The following is a 26,538-nucleotide window of genomic DNA, read 5'->3' as shown; positions in this document are numbered from 1 at the left end:
ACAGTAAAGCATCCTGAGACCATTCATGTGTGGGGTTGCATCTCAGCCAAGGGAGTGGGCTCACTCACAATTTTGCCTAAGAACACAGCCATGAATAATCAAATCAAATTGTATTGGTCACATGCGCCGAATACAACAGGTGCAGACATTACAGTGAAATGCTTACTTACAGCCCTTAACCAACAGTGCAAAAATAAAACAACAACAAAAAAAGTGTTGAGAGAAAAAAGAGCAGAAGTAAAATAAAATAACAGTACAGAGGCTACAGTGGGGAAAAAAAGTATTTAGTCAGCCACCAATTGTGCAAGTTCTCCCACTTAAAAAGATGAGAGAGGCCTGTAATTTTCATCATAGGTACACGTCAACTATGACAGACAAAATGAGAAAAAAAAAATCAGAAAATCACATTGTAGGATTTTTTATGAATTTATTGGCATATGATGGTGGAAAATAAGTATTTGGTCAATAACAAAAGTTTCTCAATACTTTGTTATATACCGTTTGTTGGCAATGACACAGGTCAAACGTTTTCTGTAAGTCTTCACAAGGTTTTCACACACCGTTGCTGGTATTTTGGCCCATTCCTCCATGTAGATCTCCTCTAGAGCAGTGATGTTTTGGGGCTGTCGCTGGGCAACACAGACTTTCAACTCCCTCCAAAGATTTTCTATGGGGTTGAGATCTGGAGACTGGCTAGGCCACTCCAGGACCTTGAAATGCTTCTTACGAAGCCACTCCTTCGTTGCCCGGGCGGTGTGTTTGGGATCATTGTCATGCTGAAAGACCCAGCCACGTTTCATCTTCAATGCCCTTGCTGATGGAAGGAGGTTTTCACTCAAAATCTCACGATACATGGCCCCATTCATTCTTTCCTTTACATGGATCAGTCGTCCTGGTCCCTTTGCAGAAAAACAGCCCCAAAGCATGATGTTTCCAACCCCATGCTTCACAGTAGGTATGGTGTTCTTTGGATGCAACTCAGCATTCTTTGTCCTCCAAACATGACGAGTTGAGTTTTTACCAAAAAGTTATATTTTGGTTTCATCTGACCATATGACATTCTCCCAATCCTCTTCTGGATCATCCAAATGCACTTCAGACGGGCCTGGACATGTACTGGCTTAAGCAGGGGGACACGTCTCGCATTGCAGGATTTGAGTCCCTGGCGGCGTAGTGTGTTACTGATGGTTGGCTTTGTTACTTTGGTCCCAGCTCTCTGCAGGTCATTCACTAGGTCCCCCCGTGTGGTTCTGGGATTTTTGCTCACCGTTCTGGTGATCATTTTGACCCCAAGGGGTGAGATCTTGCGTGGAGCCCCAGATCGAGGGAGATTATCAGTGGTCTTGTATGTCTTCCATTTCCTAATAATTGCTCCCACAGTTGATTTCTTCAAACCAAGCTGCTTACCTATTGCAGATTCAGTCTTCCCAGCCTGGTGCAGGTCTACAATTTAGTTTCTGGTGTCCTTTGACAGCTCTTTGGTCTTGGCCATTGTGAAATTTGGAGTGTGACTGTTTGAGGTTGTGGACAGGTGTCTTTTATACTGATAACAAGTTCAAACAGGTGCCATTAATACAGGTAACGAGTGGAGGACAGAGGAGCCTCTTAAAGAAGAAGTTACAGGTCTGTGAGAGCCAGAAATCTTGCTTGTTTGTAGGTGACCAAATACTTATTTTCCACCATAATTTGCAAATAAATTCATTAAAAATCCTACAATGGGATTTTCTGGATTTTTTTTTCTCAATTTGTCTGTCATAGTTGACGTGTACCTATGATGAAAATTACAGGCCTCTCTCATCTTTTTAAGTGGGAGAACTTGCACAATTGGTGGCTGACTAAATACTTTTTTTCCCCACTGTATATATACACAGGGGGGTACCGGTGCAGAGTCAATGTGCGGGGGCACCGGCTAGTTGAGGTAGTTGAAGTAATATGTACATGTGGGTAGAGTTAAAGTGACTATGCATAAATAATTAACAGAGTAGCAGCAGCGTAAAAAGGATGGGGTGGGGGGGCAGTGCAAATAGTCCGGGTAGCCATGATTAGCTGTTCAGGAGTCTTATGGCTTGTGGGTAGAAGCTGTTGAGAAGTCTTTTGGACCTAGACTTGGCACTCCGGTACCGCTTGCCGTGCGGTAGCAGAGAGAACAGTCTATGACTAGGATGGCTGGAGTCTTTGACAATTTTGAGGGCCTTCCTCTGACACCGCCTGGTATAGAGGTCCTGGATGGCAGGAAGCTTGGCCCCAGTGATGTACTGGGCCGTAAGCACTACTCTCTGTAGTGCCTTGCGGTCGGAGGCCAAGCAGTTGCCATACCAGGCGGTGATGCAACCAGTCAGGATGCTCTCGATGGTGCAGCTGTAGAATTTTTTGAGGATCTGAGGACCCATGCCAAATCTTTTCAGTCTCCTGAGGGGGAATAGGCTTTGTCGTGCCCTCTTCACGACTGTCTTGGTGTGTTTGGACCATGATAGTTCGTTGGTGATGTGGACACCAAGGAACTTGAAGCTCTCAACCTGTTCCACTACAGCCCCGTCGATGAGAATGGGGGCGTGCTCAGTCCTCTTTTTTTTCCTGTAGTCCACAATCATCTCCTTTGTCTTGGTCACGTTGAGGGAGAGGTTGTTGTTAAATGTTGTTGAATAAAGAATGGTACCAACACATCCTCCGAGAGCAACTTCTCCCAACCGTCCAAGAAAAGTTTGGTGACGACCAATGCCTTTTCCAGCATGATGGAGCATCTTGCCATAAGGCAAAAGTGATAACTAAGTGGCTCGGGGAACAAAACATCGAAATTTTGGGTCCATGGCCAGGAAATTCCCCAGACCTTAATCCCATTGAGAACTTGTTTGTCGGGTGGACAAACAAAAACCCACAAATTCTGACAAACTCCAAGCATTGATTATGCAAGAATTGGCTGCCATCAGTCAGGATGTGGCCCAGAAGTTAATTGACAGCATGCCAGGGCGGATTGCAGAGATCTTGAAAAAGAAGGGTCAACACTGCAAATATTGACTCTATGCATAAACTTAATGTAATTGTCAATAAAAGCCTTTGACACTTATGGAATGCTTGTAATTATACTTCAGTATACCATAGTAACATCTGACAAAAATATATCATAACACTGAAGCAGCTAACTTTGTGAAGACCAATACTTGTGTTATTCTCAAAACTTTTGACCACGACTGTATGCTTGGGGTTATTGTCCATTTGGAAGACCCATTTGCGACCAAGCTTTAACTTCCTGACTGATGTCTTGAGATGTTGCTTCAATATATCCACATAATATTCCTTCCTCATGATGCCATCTATTTTGTGAAGTGCACCAGTCCCTCCTGCAGAAAAGCACCCCCACAGCATGATGCTGCCACCCCTGTGCATCACGTTTGGGATGGTGTTCTTCGGCTTGCAAGCTTTCCCCTTTTTCCTCCAAACATAACGATGGTCATTATAGCCAAACAGTTCTATTTTTGTTTCATCAGACCAGAGGACATTTCTCCAAAAAGTACGATCTTTGTCCCCATGTGCAGTTGCAAACCGTAGAATGGCTTTTTTATGGCGGTTTTGGAGCAGTGGCTTCTTCCTTGCTGAGCGGCTTTTCAGGTTATGTCGATATAGGACAAAGATCGTACTTTTTGGAGAAATGTCCTCTGGTCTGATACTTATGTACCTGTTTCCTCCAGCTTCTTCACAAGGTATTTTGCTGTTGTTCTGGGATTGATTTGCACTTTTCGCACCAAAGTATGTTCATCTCTAGGAGACAGAACGCGTCTCCTTCCTGAGCGGTATGACGGCTGCGTAGTCCCATGGTGTTTATACTTGTGAACTATTGTTTGTACAGATGAACGTGGTACCTTCAGGCGTTTGGAAATTGCTCCCAAGGATGAACCAGACTTGTGGAGGTCTACCATTTTTTCTGAGGTCTTGGCTGATTTCTTTTGATTTTCCCATGATGTCAAGCAAAGAGGCAGAGTTTGAAGGTAGGCCTTGAAATACATCCACAGGTACACCTCCAATTGACTCAAATGATGTCAATTAGCCTATCAGAAGCTTCTAAAGCCATTACATAATTTTCTGGATTTTTCCAAGCTGTTTAAAGGCACAATCAACTTAGTGTATGTACACTTCTGACCCACTGGCATTGTGATAGAGTGAATTATAAGTGAAATAATCTGTCTGTAAACAATTGTTAGAAAAATGACTAGTGTCATGCACAAAGTAGATATCCTAACCGACTTGCCAAAACTATAGTTTGTTAAAAAGAAATGTGTGGAGTGGTTGAAAAACAAGTTTTAATGACTCCAACCTAAGTGGATGTAAACTTCCGACTTCAGCTGTTGATCTGGTACTGGTACACCCTGTATGGCTCCATTATTCCTTGTGTTACCTATTTTATTGTTTAATTCATTGTTGGGAAGGGCTCTTAAGCAAGCATTTCACGGTAAAGTCTACACCAGTTGTATTCAGTTTATGTGACAAAATGCTATTTTGATTTAAATAGTTGTTTATTGGTTCATGTCAAATGCTATAATAAAATCGCATATAAATATGGACAAACAAGGAATAGCAGAACCATTCCAGATTTTGCTGGATATAGTCCTTATTACCCTGTGGGGTAGACATGGAAATGATGATGCCGAGTTCATGACATTAGGACTAAAGGTGAGGTCAGCCCCGTTATCGACGGGTTAGCTGACGTCGTCAAAAACGATGTGCATGTGTTGTGATTCTGGATGGCCAGATAGCTAGCAACAATGACTAGAAGCTGCCATGTGGGGAATCGTAGGTGACTTGTTTCAGCTAGTTTAATATTTTTCTTGATACCATGTTTGGTAAAATCTTACTGTATCTTACTGTCTTTCCTATCCACCCCCAGTAACTAGGTTTCCATCAAATTGGCGAAAGATTTTCATGCGAATATTGTAGAATCCGCATAAAGCAAATATGCGCATCATTTTCACACAAGTGCTATATTTCCACCAAATGGATTTGTTGCGTATAAAAATCAGTGGGTGATGACCTAGTGCACACACAATATACTTTTTCACTTATATTTTCATGTACCGAATAAAAATCTAACGTTCAATGTGTTTCCATCGCATTTTCAACTAAACTGTAAGTGTTTTAGACGTTCCAAACGAACAGTTAGTGGTGGGCCGGCACCATCATTAATAATTTCTAATGATATTTGTATCGTTTAATATCGATACCAGCTAGGCTTATTAAGTCGGGTTATTCTTCCTGTTAACCTACACGATTATGTAAAAAAGCACACGACTGTTCTTGCAGGCACAATACCCTCACAGACGCTCTCTTAGCAGCCTGCTGATGGGCCATCAACTGGATGTGATTTCCCATTGTATTCTAACTGGTTAGGTAGGTTTATGCTAGAACATTCACACGTGGCCCAAACAAGCAGTTGTCTGGACTTCACAGAGCCGTGGAAGTGAACAGAATAGTTAACATTCACTCAGTTGCAAATTGCAATGTATTTTATACAAACCGATATCAAATGAAAAACTGCAACTGATAGATTTTCCATAATGGTGCCCATCAGAAAAGTTATTTTACTATTGTTATTTTACTGCTGCTCTTTAATTTTTACATTTTATTTGTTTATTATTCTTTCTTAAAACAGCATTGTTGGTTAAGGGCTTGTAAGTAAGCATTTCACTGTAAGGTCTACACCTGATGTATTCGGCTCGTGACAAAACATTTGATTTGTTCGCCAGTTACAATATTCTTAATAAATACACTATATATACACACACACACACACAAAAGTATGTGGATTCGGCTATTTCAGCCACATCTGTTGCGTACAGGTGTATAAAATCGAGCACACAGCCATGCAATCTCCATACACAAACATTGGCAGTAGAATGGCCTTACTGAAGGGCTCAGTGACTTTCAACGCGGCACCGTCATTGGATGCCACCTTTCCAACAAGTCAGTTCGTCAAATTTCTGCCCTGCTAGAGCTTCCCTGGTCAACTTTAAGTGCTGTTATTGTGAAGTGGAAACGTGTAGGAGCAACAATGGCTCAGCCAGTGGTAGGCCACACAAGCTCACAGAACGGGACCGCCAAGTGCTGTCCTCCGTTGCAACACTCACTACAGAGTTCCAAAATGCCTCTGGAAGCAACATCGGCACAATAATAATAATAATAATAATAATAATAATAAGCCATTTAGCAGACGCTTTTATCCAAAGCGACTTAGTCATGCGTGCATAATATATATTTTTTTGTGTATGGGTGGTCCCGGGGATCGAACCCACTACCTTAGCGTTACAAGCGCCGTGCTCTACCAGCTGAGCTACAGAGGACCACACAATAACTGTTCATTGGGAGCTTCATGAAATGGGTTTCCATGGCCGAGCAGCCGCACACAAGCCTAAGATCACCATGCACAATGCCAAGCGTCTGCTGAAGTGGTGTAAAGCTCGCCGCCATTGGACTATGGAGCAGTGGAAATGAGTTCTCTGGAGTGATGAATCACTTCACCATCTGGCAGTCCGACAGACAAATCTGGGTTTGGCGGATGCCAGGAGATGCTAACTGCCCGAATGCATAGTGCCAACTGTAAAGTTTGGTGGAGGAGGAATAATGGTTCGGGCTAGGCCCCTTAGTTCCAGTGAAGGGAAATCTTAACGCTACAATTTTTTTTACATTTTGTCATTTAGCAGACGCTCTTATCCAGAGCGACTTACAGGAGCAATTAGGGTTAAGTGCCATGCTTAAGGGCACATCGACAGATTTTTCACCTAGTCGGCTCGGGGATTAGAACCAGCGACCTCTCGGTTACTGGCACAACGCTCTTACCCAATAAGCTACCTGCCGCCCAATGACATTCTAGACGATTCTGTGCTTCCAACTTTGTGGTAACAGTTTGGGGAAGGCCCTTTCCTGTTTCAGCATGACAACGCCCCCGTGCACAAAGCGAGGTCCATACAGAAACGGTTTGTCGAGATCGGTGTGGAAGAACTTGACTGGCCTGCACAGAGCCCTGACCTCAACCCCATCGAACACCTTTTGGAAGAATTGGAACGGTGACTGCGAGCCAGACCTAATCGCCCAACATCAGTGCCCGACCTCACTAATGCTCGTAGCTGAATGAAAGCAAGTCCCCGCAGCAATCTTCCAATAATGTACATTTTAAAAGTTTAAAGGTAAAAAGTCAGATGTAGACATAGGTTTAATACTGTTTAACAATACTCACCGGCCAGTTTATTAGGTACACCATCCCTTTCACAAAAATAGATCACTCCTCCAAACCGTGAGTCACGTAACTGTGGCTTGCTATATAAAGCATGCAAACAGGCATCGAGACATTCAGTTATTGTTCGATTGAACATGAGAATGGACAAAACGAGTGACCTATGCGACCCAAGCGGATTTTCACACACACACACACACACACACAACAGTGTCTAGGGGTTACCAAGAATGGTGCAACAAACAAAAAACATCCAGTCAGCAGCAGTCCTGTCAGCGAAAACAACTCGATGAGAGGTCGAAGGTGAATGGCAAGAATCGTGCAAGCTAACAGGTGGGCCACAGACAAATAACGGCGTAGTACAACAGTGGTGTGAAAGCAGAATGGCATCGCAGAACACACAACTCGTTAATGCTTGTCGCTGATGGGCTATTGCAGTAGACAACCACACACCGGGTTCCACTCCTATAAGCTAAAAACAAGAAGAAGCGGCTCCAGTGGGCATGCGATCACCAACATTGGACAACTGAGGAGTGGAAAAACATCGCCTGGAACATGACAGCGAGTTCAGTTTACTTAAGAGCATCTTTGGGATGAGATGGAACGGGCTGTTCACAGCATGAATGTACCGCCCGCCGTCCAATCTGCGTAATGCCATTGCGTCAGCATGGTCCAACATTCCTGTGGAACATTTACGACACTTTGTAGAATGCCCCGAAGAATACCGGCTGTTCTGGAGGCAAGGGAGGGGGGTCTGACCCGGTAATAGATAAATGTACCTAACAACCTGTCCGGTGTCTCGACCCTACTTTCAAGGGAGCAATATCTTTGTACAACCCAAATGATTAAGAAAAGTTAAAATTAATAATAAACGAGTATCAATAATACAGGATATTTAATCAAAACAATTGATCTAAAAAAATGCTGGACATAAATGATAAATGTACCTAACAAACTGTCCGGTGTCTCGACCCTACTTTCAAGGGAGCAATATCTTTGTACAACCCAAATGATTAAGAAAAGTTAAAATTAATAATAAACAAGTATCAATAATACAGGATATTTAATAAAAACAATTGATCTAAAAAAAAAAAAAAAATGCTGGACATTTTAGCTACATCAAATGTAAAAAAAATAATAACAGTAAACTTGACTAGATATCACTGCAAACTCCAGATTTATAACTTCGTCTTTTTGCACTCTCAACCTGTTCTGTAGCCAGAGGTGAAGAATACCTGTTAGCCCCAAAAAAGCAGTACCTTCATATTTTATACAGTTGACCAATTCTAATGTGCTGAACTTAATTCCATTGGGTTCAATTAATAGAATTAAACCAATATGAAGGTAAATTAAACAGACAATGTTCTTCAGAGGTAAATGAAACTGAACTAACATTAACAATTACTATCCATCTGTAGGGACAACCAGCTCTCCTGTTGTATGGCATCAGCCCATAGATATCATGATAACTCAACTAATGAACTGAGGTGGTATTGTGTAATAACCACTCACTAGCCTCCATATTCATATGTTATAGTGTTGAACATAAACATATTTAGCGACAGAGTAACAGGGTTTGAGGGTGTGAGGTCCTAGGATCTGGAGTGAGAGCGCGATCGGGACAAGGATCTGGAGTAGGAGCGTCCACAGGCCTGTTTCTGGGTGCCAGAAGAGGGGTGGAAGTCCTTGACGGGGCTGGGTGATTTGGACTGGGACTTTGTGTCTTTGGGCCTGGATCTGGGAGGAGAGGGGGAGTGGGAGGCGGAGCGGTTACGAGACAGGGGTGCATGGTGCATCCTGTTGTGTTCACGTGGAGGGCCCCTGTACCTGGAGAAAAAAAGGACGATGGGATATGAACAGAAGAATCAGTCAACACATTAATGAATACACTGACTTGACAATTGTAAAGTGTTTTGAAACCACACAGGCCTATGCAGTATAAACGCAATCTTATTGCACTGTGCAATGTTAGGTAAGTCAGAATACTGAGTCGTATATATATTGGTCTACCTGTCATTCTCATGGCTTCTGCTTCGCCTGTGCCTGCCATATGATCGAGAGCTGTAGAGAGAAAAGTGAAAGTAAGAACCAGTCTGTATACAAAGGCATTTCGGTCTGCAATGAAAGCCCCTTGGGAGGATTACTTGACAAGTGAAACGGTGGTTTAGTTTCATGTGTCACAGAGGAACTCACTCTCTAGGGCTCTCCGACCTCCGAGGACGGCGGTCGCAGGAAGGGCTGCGTGACCGGCGCCTTTCGTAGCTGCGACTGCGAGAGCGTCTGCGTCGGCCATCACCGCGTTCGTAGTCGTCGTAGCGGGAGAAGGAGCTGCTGCGGGACCCTCTGCGAGGAGAGCTCTCCTTCGTCTTCATCTGGTTGGGGGCTGAAGGGACAAGAGTCATTAAAATTAAATACTGGGCACAAGGATAGTTGAGCAACAAGGGCTTTAAAAATACTTTTGCATGCAGGTTGGCAATGATCTCACTAGTCTGAGAGACCCGAGTCAAAATATTGCTGCTAAAAGTGAAGATGTAGGCCTAGTTAGACTTTCCTACTTATATTCTTGGGTAAACGGTTCCGACAGTGAAACTTGAAATTCTTCATGTTGAATTGATTGGTAGACAGTAAATAGTGCACTCATACAGGGCACCTAAATAAAACCCAGTCTTACTTTTTCGGTCACCCTGTGCAAACTGGATCTCGATCTGTCGGCCACACACCCATTTGCGGTCCAGGTTGTGGAGGGCATCCTCTGCATCTCGCACGTCCTCGAATGTGCTACAGACTGTTAAGGCTTTTTACTTACACTTGTGGAGGGGGTGTGGGAATGGGGAGACATGTTTGCACACATACAACTACAAAAGTATTAAAACAATTAAGTATAGAGGCTAGAAGCTTCAATTGGTAAGTCAATTGTGTGCCAACATGGGATAATAGTAAGCTAAAAGATTAAAAACATGAAGATGAAACTTCTGTTGAAATTTTGGGGAGGTAACCACAAATAAGGCTATACAAATGCATAATTTAAATCTTATTTCAGTAATCTAGTATATAATTAAAAAGTTATCATACAATTGATATGATTTTCTTGCCCTTTTGTACAGAGAACACACAGAGCAAAATATTTGGAGGTGAAGAGCAAGGGTTCTATTTGGTAGGATACAAAACATTAAGCTTGTCACCTTTAACATGCTTGACCTTTGATCTTCAGCTTGACTTTTACGCTCTTTAACTGCTTGGCAGAAGAACTTGAGATTTCCGGCTTGTCTTCACCCAATACATCCTTTAATTGTCCTCTTTGGTAGACAAATGGAAGCCTTCGTGCCCTCTATTCTCCTCCTTGTATCTTCATGCTTTAACTTTGCTCTTTGTGTTCTTTTCCCACTATTTCGTGTCGCCTGAAATCATTATGGTCCCTTGGGCTTGAAACTACTCTACACCAGTCTTTACATTCTTTGTTGTGGTTTCTCCAGAACTGTATGTCTTTAACATTTCTAGGGTAACAGAAGCAATTTTAGTTAGGAGAGGAGATGTTGATTAATGCCTGTACACATTTTACTGTGTTTGAATGTTGTTAATGTTCCCCTCCCATAAACCAGTATAGCCTACTTTTATGACAAATATACAATAAATACTTCAAAACAGTAGGCAAACTCAAGACCTGTGACATTGTCAATATGACCCCATGTGTGAATAATAATAAAGCACCGAACGAGAAGACATGTTCATTAATACATTACATGAGTATAAAGGATATTGAATGTAAGCAAATCCTCTTGGTCGCCTTGTAGAGAAGTCAAGTGGAATGTAGACATCTACAATAGGCCCATAACGACCAAATTCACGGCGTAGTTCCTCTGGCCTAAAGTGTCGTGAAATGACAGGACATTTCATCTAAAGGCCAGCAAAGTACACCCCTTTTAGGCTAATATTAGATCAGTATGATTCAAAGTTCAAACCTGCAACTGTGGCCAATAAGAGAACCTTCAGATTAAACTAAATTGGCTTAATACTTACCATAGAAATGGGGGTATAAAATGTGACATTGGAAAATAACTATTTCATGCACCACAAGCCAGGTACTGGTTCAGCCAGTTCCATGATATGGAGTTGGCAAAAGAGCAGAAACAGACGGGCAAGTAGATAGATGGCCAGCTAAGTTAGGTTATTCACAGTTAGTTCAAACAACTCTCCTGTTTTTGTACACGCCACTGTAGACAAACGTTATTTGGTGCAAACTCATGGCATGCAGCCTAGCAGACATGCTAACGTTTCTGCTTAGCTGCCTGTAGCTTTGATACAAAGCTTAGGTAGCTAACTTTTTCAGATAGCTAGCTACTGCTAGTTAGCTATCCAACTAACGTTAACGTTTCTCATCATAGACAAAGACAACTAGCAGCTGACAACATTTAGCTACAAGTTTTAATTGTAAATGCTAGCTAGCAAAAATCAGTAAACAACAACACAGTTTAGCCACCTAGCTAATGTTGCTCGCTAGCATACATTAGCTAGCTAGCTAGCTAGCTACTGTACTTCGCACGCCCGAAGCGAAGGATTCAATCATAGCTACCTGGATTCGTCGGAGATGTTTCTAATGAAGAGTGAGGGGTTAGGGGGCCTCATGTACCTAGCCATTGTAAAATATTATTGCTCCGGTTGAAATTTCTGATATAATTTAATATCAATAAATTATACGACTTCTTCTAGCTGTAGCAAAAAGCAGCGAGGCGGTCTCATCTGTCGGCAAACAGAGGCTAACGCGCAGGGTCAAATAATTCTTTAGCCCTGCCCACCAGGGGTGGCGTGGCCATCTGGCATTTTGGGCAAGGGCTGTTTAGATGTTAAATGATGAGTAACTACGGCCGGCCCGCTCATTTTCTGAGCTAAACTGACCAAGACTCACCTCCAAAAACAACACATAAAACCGCACATAACCTCACATAGGGTGTGCTCGTAAAATAAATCCAGAGTGGCTCAGAGTGTGCTCTGGGCGTTCATAAATTCAGATTGTCCATTCATAAATTCTGAGCATTTCGCTCTCAGAGTGTTCAAAGCACACACTGGACGCTCTGGCCGAGGAGTAGAGTTGATCTGAGCGTTCTGACCACAACCAGTTTTTGCTTTGTCGTTATGGGGTATTGTGTGTAGATTGATGAGGGGAAAAAACATTTAATCCATTTTAGAATAAGGCTGTAACGTAACAAAATGTGGAAAAAGTCAAGGGGTCTGAATACTTTCCGAATGCACTGTATAGGAAAGTTAAGTTCCAGAGGTTTCCAAAACTGTATCGCTAGGGAGAATTAATGTTTATAAACGTTACAACAGAGCGTTGATAGTTCACATGTAGCAAGCTGTCCTCCATACCATCAACTGAGAACCCAAGACGGGGTCGGCTGTAAGTCACCTTGGGCACCCTTGGGTTCTCGAGAGCTAGGGCCACTGCTGAAATTATTTATATACTATCTGGATTTGAAAAATATATAAATCATCCAAGAAAAAAAATATTACGCCCAAAAAATGTTTACATTTTGCATGTTTGGGGTAGGCCTAGTTTTGGAGAGTTGTGTGGAAGGGTCTCGAGCCCTGAGGTATATATGAACTGGAGACATTGTCCAACATGGCCGACCGTTGTTTTCAACGTAATCTACTCACTTTCGCATATGCCGTTTCGTGGTCGCTGCTATCTGCTTTACAGAGTCAATAACACCTTCGCACTCAGTGCACACTGGACCAAGCGCAAGCATCGACAACGTCATCCAGAAGCATGGCAGACATTGGATGAATATTAAATGTTCATATCTTCGGCTGTGAGTGATGGAACAAATCAGCCTTGAAGACAATTACTGGAAACATTCCATGGATATTTTTGGCACAAAGGTGATCGGTTTCCACTAGATAACACAGCCAGAACAAGTCAAAATTGGCTATATCGTAAACATTTATGAAAACAAAAATATGCTTTTTATTGTTAATATTAGGGTTAAGTTTAAAATCAGATTTTAAGAAGAATTGTTTTAGAAATAGGCGGTGTTTATGACTTTGTGGCTGTGTTAACTAGTGATGGCCCCTGGTCTCCAGTGGTCTGGAGAGGTATGCAGCAGGGGCAGACTGGAACCAGAAATCGACCCTTCCATTTCTAACACACCGGACCATTTTTTTCCTCGAAGTCACCAGCCCATCTTATTTAGCCGTGTACGAACCATTCTGATCTCGTTCGAGCTTACATTCTGTTTTTCTATACTGATATCCGTGTAGTGAAACAGAATGTAAACTCGCAAGATCGGGATGGTTCGTATGACGCTACCTATTATTAGCCAAATAATGCAACTTCGACAGGCAGAAAACCTACGTTTGACAGGCCCACTGGACAGAAAATGGACCAGCCCTTGTTATGGGTGTACAATGGCACGTTGATGCCATCTGTTGGCAAATGTTCATTACTGCAACACCAGTGTTTTACCAGTGTGCTTGATATATATACCCTGATGTATTGCAATGTGCTGAACACAACTGGTTACTCGCAGGGCCAGCCTTGCCGTTCTTCCGTATGTTTAAAATAAAACAATTCCAGGACGTTGAAAAGTGGTATTTTCCGAATGTTGAAAAATAGGTACTGTATGTGGTAAGCCTACCATTTGCTAAACACCAAAAGACTGTAACTTAACAAAATGTGGAAAAAGTAAAGGGGTCTGAATACTTTCCGAATGCACTGTATGAAAGTTATGTTCCAAGTGTTTCCAAAACTGTATGCATGCGAGACGTATTTGCATTTAGACAGAGCATTTCGGCAGTTAATTCATCATTCAAGTACAAGGGAGGAGCGAAAACCTGCAGACACTCCCCCCCCCCCCCCCCCCCCCGTGGAATGAGTTTGGCATGTGCTGTAGGCATATCCTAATTTTGATTTAGATTGTGAAGAAGAAAGGTAATTTGGGCATTTTGGTTGACAGACTGCTGGGTGAATACCTGTCTTAATCATTTTACTTCTCCCACATGGGTGAGCTTGAAAAGTAGCCTATAGGCTACGAAACATTTCAGCAGGGCCCTGCTAAGGTGATACATTTTCTGCGTGATCTGAATTCCTGACCAATCGGTATGTCAACATACCATTTCCACAAAGCGTCTCTGTAAAATTAAATGTATCTGCTTCAAAAGTGCCAATCTGCTCTGAGGTTTACATTTGCAGCTCAATTATAGAGCTTTTTTACTCCTAGTAAATTACATTTGATATGTATGGTGGTGTAATTTTGTTTTCTTCCCAGACAATGGTGTTTCACCTGCATGATGATGAGGGTATCTCAAATGTTGTTATATTTTTCAACAGGTTCAATTATGTACATAAACTGCTGTAGCAGTTAAAATGGGGCAAATGCAATCAGTGTTTTGTGTAGTTGGGTGCGAATCATATCGGTCGATGGATTGTGCTGGCAGTAGAGGATGAAAGAAACCAACTGCTTGGAGCTTTCAGCGACCATATGAATCTGAAGAGGAATCATGGAACAAGAACAGGAATATTGGGACAGGGACACAGAAACTTGGATTACTGAGGAGGAATGGAGGCGGAGGAAGAGGTTGAAAGCAGAGGTTGGATTTGAATCTGAGGAAGATGGCGATAAAAATGGAGATGGGGTGTCGAAGAAGATTGGTGTCAAGTGCAAACTGAGTGAGCTGTGCGCCAGACCGAATTCTAGAGGAGCAATGGAAGTGAATGAAGGTGAGTTAAGTGAGGTGGAAGCATGGAACCTGAGCTTGGCATCGTTGGACATAAAAAATAATCTGGTCCAATAGGAGGGACATCTTTGGAGAAAGTGGACCCTTGCCTTTTGGCGGATCCATTGGGGGTTTCAGGGTGGCTGGAAAAGGAGTTGGGTGCAGTTGAATCAGTGAAGGTAACCTGTAGTGGACTTGTGATATTTGTATTTCTTCTGACCACGCAACTTCAGTCAAGACCTGTTTGGTGCTTTGCTCTTAGGAACAGGGCACCATTTGAAAGGAGTGATTTCTGGGGTTGCGTTAAGTGTGGAGGTGGGGCAATTGAAGTTGAAAATTCCTGGTGTTTGTGACGCCTGCCGTTTTGTGCGACGCAGACCTGGTAGGGAGCGTGGTGAAACAGAGGAGTCACTGTCAGTCCCTACCCGACAGTCATGTTAGGATATATCAGTTATCCTGTTAGAGCTTTTGTGCCGAATCTATTGCGCTGTTTCAGATGTAATGTTAATTGGTCATGTTGCAGCAGTGTGTAGGAGGGAGATTCCAAGATGTGGGAAGTGTGAATGCGGATTGTGTAGTTTCGGTGGATAAAGTTGTGCGTCAACTGTAGGGGTGCCCATGTTGCTGGGGATCGGAAGGGTGCGGTGCGAGAGAGATCGGAAGTGTCCGGTGCGAGAGAGGCAGGTTGAAGAGTCGGAGTAGTGCAGAAGGTGTCGTAAATCACAGAAAATAGATGTGGTGGCAGCTGCAGAGAAGTATTTGGATATATGAAATTTGACTTCAGAAGAGTTACAGGGTTTGTTGAGTGGAGATGTCCCGTCCTCCCAGGCCGTTGACATGGTGCAAACACACACAAGGTCAAAGTAGTGGAATGGGGTAGTGTTTAAAAACAATTGTGTGTGGGTGGCAGCTGCAGAGAAGTACGAGATTTTACTGCAGAAGAGTTATAAGATGTTTTGAGATTTTTCATGAAATAGTGGTATATAGGTGTAGGGTTGGTTGGTGGTGCATTTTTCTGTTTGTATCAAAATGTAATGTGATACACCAACGCACAGTAGGTGGCGGCATGCACAAAATGTTTTGTATATGCCATGATACTGAATAAGTGTTTTGTGTAGGCCTAGCGAGCGTATCTGTGCTGGGCCTGTGCATGTTAGGTTTTGGTGTGTGTGTCTTCAAACTAACCCGTATTTTTTTTTTTTTTATGCAGATCAAATTGATATGTAAATCAATGGTTTAGACATTTTTTGACAAGTTTCATCCATTTGAATTGTACCATTTCACAACTTGCCTGTTTGTGTTTCAGTTAGGTATGCCTATGCGAAGTCACTCAAAGGTGGTATTGAAACCCAACTGTTAGGTCTTTCACTCCCTTGTTGGTTGTTAGTGAAAGTTGGACTTTAAGAACCGCAAATCTAAGTAGTCATTTCAGATGTGTAAGCATTAATTGTATTAATCTCCCCTTCATTGTCTGCCATCTTGAATTGAATGAGTGCACACATTCATTTGAATCAGAATACAGCTTTTCCTTTAGTTGTATGTACATGTTCTGTCAAGTATTTGATTGTGGATACTCTACCCCTCCCTTTTTTTGCAAGGTTTTTATTTTGTTATGATATTGTTAGTGGGTGTGCACCCAAAATGTTTAAATGTATTTTATACATTGTTTAAGGGTTCAGTGGTCTGTTTTACTGGAATGACTTGTGTAAATATGCATGGTTTCTAAAATGGGATCCTTACTTCATGCATTTTTGCGATGTATTTTTTGGGGAGGGGGCAAAAAACTGCTCATTCTATAATATATACTGTATAATATGGGATTTGGCATAAAATGCAAAAAATGTCTGTCCCAGTGCAGTTGAACTAGGTGCCCTTCATTGTTTCAATGTTATACAAATGAAATGCTACTGACTGGGTTTTATAACTACTGAATGGTTATACTTTTTATTCTACATATGATTTTTCAGTCCAAAACCTGGCTAAGAATGTTTGGCCAATAACTCAGATTACTTGCATTACTTGCCTGCCTCTTACGCTCTCCTGCTACAGTGTTTGTTGACCTTCAGCACACCTTAGGCTGCGTTTAGACAGGCCGCCCGATTCTGGTCTTTTGACCAATCAGATCAGCTCTGAAGAAGATCTGATGTGAAAAGATCTGATGTGATTGGTCAAAAGACCAATTAGTGCACGTCACTCATTCCACGGAGGGCCAAGTGTCTGCGGATTTTCGCTCCTCCTGTACTTGATTGATGAATTAAGGTCACTGATTAGTTAGGAAGTCCCTCACCTGGTTGTCTAGGTCTTAATTGAAAGGAAAAAACAAAAACCAGCAGACACTAGGCCCTCCATGGATTGAGTTGGACACCCCTGAATTAGTGGGAAAAAGATCAGAATTGGGCTGCCTGTCTAAACGCAGCCTTAGTGGGGGGAAGATCAGTTATCAAGGCATGTGGTTCCCTAGCAGTCGCTCTACCTTGGCTTGTGCCCATTCTCCTTCGCAATCACATACAGTAAATGATCAATCATTGTAGATTAGTCGAACTAATATGCAAAAGGAAGAAGATCGGAAGCACAAAATGGAAGATGGCAAGTGAAACTTCATTGATGACACCTGGGGTTTATTCATTACGTCGATTCTGTTGCAAATAATTTTGTCTGTTGCAAAACGTTTTGCAACAGAAACCGTTTACTCCAAACGAAATACGTTTTCCAACAAAAAAAAGGTTTTGTATTGGACAAATTCAGGGAGGTCCATCCCCATTTCGTTCTGTTTGCATCCTTTTGGTTCTTAAAACGGTAAACGGTTTCCGTTGAAAGACTTAATAAATAGACCCCAGTTTTGATTATTTTAATCACCAACTATTTTGCAGTCATGTTATAAAATTGGTCAGTGGCCACATGTAATGATGCCTGATACTAGGTAAAGTGCATTCGGAAACTATTCAGACCCCTTCACTTTTTCCACATTTTGTTACGTTAAAGCCTTATTCTAAAATGGATTAAATAGTTTTTTCCCCCATCAATCTACACACAATACCCCATAATGACAAAGCAAAAATAGGTTTTTAGCAACGACAAAAAAACCTGCAATAATACATTTACATAAGTATTCAGACCCTTTACTCAGTACTTTGTTGAAGCACCTTTGGCAGCGAATACAGCCTTGCTTTCTTGGGTATGACGCTACAAGCTTGGCACACCTGTATTTGGGGAGTTTCTCCCATTCTTCTTTGCAGATCCTCAAGCTCTGTCAGGTTGGCTGGGGAGCATTGCTGCACAGCTATTTTCAGGTCTCTCTAGAGATGTTCGATTGGGTTAAAGTCCAGGCTCTGGCTGGGCCACTCAAGGACATTCAGAGACTTGTCCCGAAGCCACTCCTGCGTTGTCTTCGCTGTGTGCTTAGGGTTGTTGTCCTGTTGGAAGGTGAACCGTCGCCCCAGTCTGAGATCCTGAGCGCTCTGGAGCAGGTTTTCATCAAGGATCTCTGTACTTTGCTCCGTTCATCTTTCCCTCGATCCTGACTAGTCTCCCAGTCCCTGCCGCTGAAAAACATCCCCACAGCATGATGCTGCCACCACCATGCTTCACTGTAGGGATGGAATTGGCCAGGTGATGAGCGGTGCCTTGTTCCTTCCAGAAGTGACGCTTGGCAATCAGGCCAAGGAGTTCAATCTTGGTTTCAGAGAATCTTGTTTCTCATGGTCTGAGAGTCCTTCAGGTGCCTTTTGGCAAACTCCAAGCAGGCTGTCATGCCTTTTACTGAGGAGTGGCTTCCGTCTGGCGATTACCATAAAGGCCTGATTTGGTGGAGTGCTGCAGAGATGGTTGTCCTTCTGGAAGGTTCTCCCATCTCCACAGAGGAACTCTGGAGCTCTGTCAGAGTGACTATCGGGTTCTTGGTCACCTCCCTGACCAAGGCCCTTCTCCCCCGATTGCTCAGTTTGACCGGGCGGCCAACTCTAGGAAGAGTCTTGGTGGTCCCAAACTTCTATTTAAGAATGATGGAGGCCACTGTGTTCTTGGGGACCTTCAATGCTGCATAATCTTTTTTTGGTACCCTTCATCAGAGCGGTGCCTCGACAAAATCTTGTTTCGGAGCTGTACGGACAATTCCTTCCCATGGCTTGGTTTTTGCTCTGACATGCACTGTCAACTGTGGGACCTTTATATAGACCGGTGTGTGTGCCTTTCCAAATAATTTCCAATCAATTACATTTACCACAGGTGGACTCCAATCAAGTTGTAGAAACAGCTCAAGGATGATCAATGGAAACAGGATGCACCTGAGCTCAATTTCGAGTCTCATACTTATGTAAATAAGGTATTTCTGTTTTTTGTTTTTTTTCATAAATTTGCAAACATTTCAAAAAATCTGATTTTGCTTTGTCATTATGGGGTATTGTGTGTAGATTGAGGAAAAAACATAATTTTATCAATTTTATAATAATGCTGTAATGTAACAAAGTAGAGAGGTCTGAATTCTTTCCGACTGCTCTGTATGTTTAAGTGCAAGTCCTGGTACTTCTACAGAGTCGAAGGAGTTAGTCTATCAATACAGTAATAAGTCTAACAGTTTGTACAATTGTTCTGTATTAGTAAAAGTAGGCTTATATTAACTAAATGCCTCATAATTACTGAAAATAGTCATGTTTTGAGGTTGGTAATGATGAATGTAATGTTGTATATTTGTTCTGTATCAGTCTTGCAATGGCCACATGAACTATCTGAAATTTGCATGTCTATTCTTTGTGTGTGTTCCCAGTTGTCTTGAAAGCACCATAAGGACACGGACCGACACCAGCTGAGGTGAAGGTTACCGACACCAGGAAATGGACACCAGCATGGGTGAAGACTCATCATTCGGTGAGCATGACCAACACATTTCTGAATAAGACTGTTGAACGTCCTTCAGTTTAGGTCTTTCACTCCCCTTGTTGGTTGTTGGTGAAAGTTGTTCTTTAAACTCCAAGCTTTGTAAACAGGAACTGAAGTTCTAATTTTGGAAGTGAAGTACTTTGTCCCAAAAATATTTAACGTTAAAAAATGTAATTAGTTGAATAGGTTGTACTAATAGGTTGTTGTCTTTTTAGGTCTTCAAGTAATGGGGTCCTACTGAGTGGGACTCAATACCAGGTGGGGCAAGGTTTCTATTATAGCGAACGGAGGGACAGGTCCGTGAACCTGGGTTGCTCGTGTGAAAGGCAAACACGCTATGCATTGCTCCAATAAGGTTAACCCACTTGGTGGGAATTGTCACATGGCTAGAGTATCACTACCCTGCCCCCTCCGAACGGGAAGGCCCGTCCCTGTACTTTGACACTTAAGCCCCTTTGCATGTCCGCCGTGCGTTCCGATGGGTTCAGACCTTCTGACACCAATATAGCGGAGGGACAGGGCCGAGATCCCGGGTCACTCGTGTAAAAGGCAAACATGATGCATTGTGCCAATAGGGTTACTCTACCCAGTTGGTGGGAATAGTAACGTGACTCATTAGCGAGGATCCCAACAATATTCAGTCCAGCTTGACTGAAGCTTTTAAAGGTTTGGCTGAATATTCTATTCCAGGTAGAATTGGGGTTCCTTCAGTTTGGAAGTGCCTGGCTATAGGCGTGTTACGTGCAGCTCATTACTTTGCTGCAGCTGTTTAATGCTTGGCTGTGGGGTTTGTTGCTTTGGCTTTTGCTCTGCTGCATAAGCAGTTTCTCCTTGGTCTAATGCTTGTGGATCTGTAGAGTTTGCTGATTTGAATGCTTGTCTTCTGCAACCTGTCTGCAACTGTTGCATAGTTTCTTGGAACAGGGGTTGTTTCTGGATGGGTTCCAACTATGGCAGTTGTCTGCAGTGCACTTGTGGATAGAAGCGGCGCAGGTCCTAATCCAGGCACTTCTCCTCTCCCGTCTGGACTACTGCAACTCGCTGTTGGCTGGGCTCCCCGCTTGTGCCATCAAGCCCCTGCAACTTATCCAGAACGCAGCAGCCCGCCTGGTTTTCAACCTTCCCAAGTTCTCTCATGTCACCCCGCTCCTCCGCACACTCCACTGGCTTCCAGTTAAAGCTCGCATCCACTACAAGACCATGGTGCTTACCTACGGAACAGAAAGAGGAACTGGCCCTCCCTACCTTCAGGCTATGCTCAAACCCTACACCCCAACCCGAGCACTCTGTTCTGCCACCTCCGGTCTCTTGGCCCTCCCACCCCCCCAGCTCAGTCCAGTCCAAGTTCTTCTCTGTCCTGGCACCCCAATGGTGGAACCAGCTTCCCCCTGAAGCTAGGACAGCAGAGTCCCTGCTCATCTTCCGAAAACATCTGAAACCCTACCTCTTCAAACAATAATCCTCACCTCGAACCCCCCCCCCCCCCCCACCCCACACACACAAAAACACTTAACCTGCACTTGAACCCCCCTACCCCCACCCCCCTTCTAGCTCTGACTCTACTGACAGCTACGTTTATTGAGGAAAAATGTATGCCTGTGATATGTGGATGTCCCACCTAGCTATCTTAAGATGAGTGCACTAACTGTAATCACTCTGAATAAGAACGACTCAAATGTAAATGGAACATTTACAGTGGGTTTTGCTATGACTTGGATTTGCGTTTGGCTTCTTATCAGTGTGCTCCGTTGTAACTCTGGGGTGTTGGGCGTTGGTGCTGATGTGAATATCAGCTTCATGCTCCTATTTGCATCTGAATAGAACTGCAGTTTGGTTTAGCCTTTTAGTCAGGGTCACACAGAGTTATTCTTGGTAATCTTAAACAAATCTACTTTAAAACAAAAGTATACACCTCACACACATAGTTATGTGATTAAAAAGACGAAGACACCTGTACCATGTCAGCTATAGAGTTGAAATGGATTCAAATTTCAGTTTGCATCCCAATATTACACTTTATATACATCACAGAAGACGGAAATATAGCTAAACTGTTTGACATAGAAACACCGGATTTTCATTGTGTTTAAATAATCTTTATTAATATTTTTCATAATTTCATAACATTCCACCCCTGAGGCCAAAGAGGGCGCTTTTGGTCAATGACTGCAGGAAAGGGATCTATGCAAATTAGTTTAGCTCATTCTGTGGTAGCGTTGTAAATATTTGTTTCCTGCAATCGCTGACTAAAGCCTTTTATCAATCTTCAATATCACTCGGTGCACATTTTCTACATTCGATGTGCTCAAGAAGTTTTGAATCCCAAAAAGGCATTTGTCTTCTGGATTTCAAATTCCACTTCATTAATTGCCATGGGAGTAAATGTGTTTCTCTTTCCAATGTTTCCATAGTCATCTCCACTTTCATCACAGTGGATGTCAGAGGGAACCTCCCCAGCTATAATCTACTGGTATGCAGAGACTGCCCCTAGTGAGCCACCAGCGCAGCATGTATCCAGAAGATGTCCAGGTAGGCTACACTGGCCATAGAATGCAAAAAGGGGGGAGAGTACCCACAATTGGAATGCAGTGAGCTGTCATACAAGGTTTCAGAAAAGCTAACTTGTGTATTTAATATGTATTTTCATCCCTAGACTCCTCCCCAAGACCAGCCCCACTGGGCGCACACTGGTTGAATCAACATTGTTTCCACGTCATTTCAATGAAATAACGATGAACCAACGTGGAATAGACGTTGAATTGATGTCTCTACCCTGTGGGGCCATCCGGCGTACTTCCCGAAGCAAGCTCACTGGAGTAGCTCATTGGAAAGATCAGCCTGTCCTGAAGTCATCAGGTGAGAATCACAACTTCAAATAGTTGCTTAACAGTATCCCCTGCTTACTTTTTACTGGCCAATCAGTCTGAACACAAACCTTTGGCCACCTGTGTATTTAGTAATTACCATGTACGCTGAGGAAGGTTTCAGCTAAATAATTCATCCATACAGTGGAATAAATTACACTGAACAAAAATATAAACGCAACTTGTAAAGTGTTGGTCCCATGTTTCATGAACTGAAATAAAAGATCCCAGAAATGTTCCATATGCACAATTTTTTTATCTCAACATTTGTGCACAAATTTCTTTACATGCCTGTTAGTGAGCATTTCTACTTTGCCAAGATGACAGGTGTAGCATATCAAGAAGCTGATTAAACAGCATGATTATTACACAGGTGCACCTTGTGCTGGGGAAAATAAAAGGCCACTCTAAAATGTGCCGTTTTGTCACACAACAAAGATCCTTGGCCCATTGTTGTGCCATTCATCCGCCGCCATCACCTCATGTTTCAGCATGATAACGCACAGCCTCATGTCACAAGGATCTGTACACAATTCCTGGAAGCTGAAAATGTCCCAGTTCTTCCATGCCCTGCATACTCACCAGACATGTCACTTTTTGAGCATGTTTGGGATGTTCTGGATAGACGTATGACCGCGTGTTCCAGTTTCCGCCAATATCCAGCAACTTCGCACAGCCATTGAAAAGGAGTATGACAACATTTCACAGGCCACAATCAACAGCATGATCAACTCTATGTGAAGGATATGTGTTGTGCTGCATGAGGCAAATGGTGGTCACACCAGATACTGACTGGTTTTCTGATCCACTTTTTTAAAGGTACAGTGGATATAAAAAGTCTACACACCCCTGTTAAAATACCAGGTTTTTGTGATGTAAAAGAATGAGACAAAGATAAATCATGTCAGAACTTTTTCCACCATTAATGTGACCTATAACGTGAACAATTCAATTGAAAAACAAAGGGGGAAAAATAAAAAAACTCACAATAACCTGGTTGCATAAGTGTGCACACCCTTAAACTAATACTTTGTTGAAGCACCTTTTGATTTTATTACAGCACTCAGTCTTTTTGGGTAGGAGTCTATTAGCATGGCACATCTTGACGTGGCAATATTTGCCCACTCTTCTTTGCAAAAGCGCTCCAAATCTGTCAGATTGCGAGGACATCTCCTGTGCACAGCCCTCTTCAGATCACCCCAGAGATGTTCAATTGGATTCAGGTCTGGGCTCTGGCTGGGCCATTCCAAAACGTTAATCTTCTTCTGGTGAAGCCATGCTTTTGTGGATTTGGATGTGTACTTTGGGTCGTTGTCGTGCTGAAAGGTGAACTTCATCTTCAGCTTTCTAACGGACGCCTGAAGGTTTTGTGCCAAAATTGCCTGGTAATTGGAACTGTTCATAATTCCCTGCACCCTGACTAAGGCCCTGGTTCCAGCTGAAGAAAAACAGCCCCAAAGCATGATGCTGCCACCACCATGCTTCACTGTGGGTTTGGTATTCTTTGGGTGATGTGCAGTGTTGTTTTTGCGCCAAACATACCTTTTGGAATTATGGCCAAAAAGTTCAACCTTGGTTTCATCAGACCATAACACATTTTCCTACGTGCTTTTGGGGGACTTTATGTTTGTTTTTGCAAACTTCAGCCGGGCTTGGATGTTTTTCTTTGTAAGAAAAGGCTTCCGTCTTGCCACCCTACCCCATAGCCCATTCATATGAAGAATACGGGATATTGTTGTCACATGTAGCACACAGCCAGTACTTGCCAGAAATTCCTGCAGTTCCTTTAATGTTGCTGTAGGCCTCTTGGAAGCCTCCCTGACCAGTTTTCTTCTCGTCTTTTCATAAATTTTGAGGGACGTCCAGTTCTTGGTAATGTCTCTGTTGTGCCATATTTTCTCCACTTGATGATGACTGTCTTCACTGTGTTCCATGGTATATGTAATGCTTTGGAAATTATTTTGTACCCTTCTCCTGACTGATATCTTTCAACAATGAGATCCCTCTGATGCTTTGGAAGCTCTCTGCGGACCATGGCTTTTGCTCTGAGATGCAACTAAAAAATGTCAGGAATATCCTACTAGAACAGCTGAACTTTATTTGTGATTAATCAGAGTCACTTTAAATGATGGCAGGTGTGTAATGACTTCTATTTAACATGAGTTTGAATGTGATTGGTTAATTCTGAACACAGCCACATCCCCAGTTATAAGAGGGTGTGCACACTTATGCAACCAGGTTATTGTAAGGTTTATATTTAAAAATTCTCCCCCTCAAAGATGTCCGCTTGTTTTTCAATTGAATTGTTCACATCATAGGTCACATTAACAGTGGAAAAAGTTCTGACATGATTTATCTTTGTTTCATTCTTTTACATCACAAAAACCTGGCATTTTAACAGGGGTGTGTAGACTTTTTATATCCACTGTATCTGTAACCAACAGATGCATGTCTGTATTCCCAGTCATGTGAAATCCATAGATTAGCACCTAATGAATTTATTTCAGTTTGATTTTCGTTATATGAACTGTAATTCAGGAAAATCTTAGAAATTGTTGCGTTTCTTTTTTTGTTCAGTGTATATTTTATATTGAAGACTTCATGGTGTGCTCTTTCATTGGAGAATCACAAATTGATAATTGATGACAAGTATCCTCTTTTAATGTGTTCTCAACAGGTCATGGCTTCAGGCGTCCAGATGTCTTCAAGGTCCACTGGCCCCACATCTCTGGTGTTCCTCTGAGGTTGTACCAAGACGAGTCAATATTGCTGGATGCAGACATGGAAACTGGACCTGTTTGTAATGATATGGCCATTACTACAGCCATTGGGGGCCTGACTAGTGTCCAGTCTTTACATTGTTGACATTACTCAACAATCTATCCTTGTCAAAATAGTTTTTACTTCATTGTCTGTCATCTTGAATTTAAATGAACGTGTACACACATTCATTTGAATCAGGATACAGGTTTTTCTTTTTTAAAAAGTGTTAAACAAATCAAAATATTTTATATTTGAGATTCTTCAAATAGCCACCCTTTGCCTTGAGGACAGCTTTGCACACTCTTGGCATTCTCTCAACCAGCTTCACCTGGAATGCTATTCCAACAGTCTTGAAGGAGTTCCCACATATGCTGAGCACTTGTTGGATCATTTTCCTTCACTCTGCGGTCCGACTCATCCCAAACCATCTCAATTTGGTTGAGGCCAGGTCATCTGATGCAGCACTCCATCACTCCTGGAGGTGTGTTGGGTCATTGTCCTGTTGAAAAACAAATGATAGTCCCACTAAGCCCATACCAGATGGGATGGCGTATTGCTGCAGAATGCTGTGGTAGCCATGCTGGTTAAGTGTGCCTTAAATTCTAAATAAATCACAGACAGTGTTACCAACAAAGAACCCCCACACCATAACACCTCCTCCATTCTTTACGGTGGGAACTACACATGTGGAGATCATCCGTTCACCCACACCGCATCTCCCAAAGACACGGCGGTTGGAACCAAAAATCTCCAATTTGGACTCCAGACCAAAGGACACATTTCCACCGATCTATTAACCATTGCTCGTGTTTCTTGGCCCAAGCAAATCTCTACTTCTTATTGGTGTCCTTTAGTAGTGGTTTCTTTGCAGCAATTTGACTATGAAGGCCTGATTCACACAGTCCCCGCTGAACAGTTGATGTTGAGATGTGTCTGTTACTTGAACTCTGTGAAGCATTTATTTGGGCTGAAATTTCTGAGGCTGGTAACTCTAATGAACTTATCCTCTGCAGCAGAGGTAACTCTGGGTCTTCCTTTTCTGTGGCGGTCCTCATGAGAGCCAGTTCCATCATAGCGCTTGATGGTTTTTGCGACTGCACTTGAAGA

General features: G+C 42.7%; 1 protein-coding gene and 1 long non-coding RNA gene across 2 annotated transcripts; one reads left to right on the top strand and one right to left on the bottom strand.

Annotated features, from left to right (window-relative positions):
- Positions 1-8,097: 8,097 nt before the first annotated feature.
- On the bottom strand, positions 8,098-11,948 carry LOC311139201 (uncharacterized protein). Its single transcript, XM_084174098.1, has 6 exons — positions 11,790-11,948; positions 10,977-11,081; positions 9,891-9,994; positions 9,413-9,602; positions 9,230-9,280; positions 8,098-9,046 (listed from the first exon to the last, which is right to left on the bottom strand). Exons 1-6 carry the CDS (start codon positions 11,852-11,854, stop codon positions 8,812-8,814), a joined length of 750 nt encoding a protein of 249 aa, XP_084030224.1. The 5' UTR covers positions 11,855-11,948; the 3' UTR covers positions 8,098-8,811.
- A 10,250-nt stretch (positions 11,949-22,198) lies between these two features.
- Positions 22,199-25,649, top strand: LOC311139776. Its single transcript, XR_014614105.1, has 3 exons — positions 22,199-22,333; positions 22,458-22,660; positions 25,346-25,649. It is a non-coding gene; the product is annotated as an uncharacterized lncRNA (long non-coding RNA).
- The last annotated feature ends 889 nt before the right edge of the window (positions 25,650-26,538 follow it).

This window comes from Coregonus lavaretus (genome assembly GCF_964263955.1).
Source record: "Coregonus lavaretus genome assembly, chromosome: 13".
NCBI classification, from domain to species: Eukaryota; Metazoa; Chordata; class Actinopteri; order Salmoniformes; family Salmonidae; genus Coregonus; species Coregonus lavaretus.
The sequence above is the reverse complement of the archived record's forward strand: the minus strand, read 5'-3'. Positions and strand labels throughout refer to the sequence as shown.

What these genes read in the sequence shown, in the direction of transcription:
- LOC311139201 (XM_084174098.1), bottom strand. Translation starts at nt 11,854, where the DNA reads ATGGCTAGGTACATGAGGCCCCCTAACCCCTCACTCTTCATTAGAAAC. An exon ending in AACATCTCCGACGAATCCAG is followed by an intron (nt 11,082 to 11,789) that starts GTAGCTATGATT and finishes ACGACACTTTAG; the next exon opens with GCCAGAGGAACTACGCCGTG. An exon ending in AGAAGCCATGAGAATGACAG is followed by an intron (nt 9,047 to 9,229) that starts GTAGACCAATAT and finishes TTTTTTCTCCAG; the next exon opens with GTACAGGGGCCCTCCACGTG.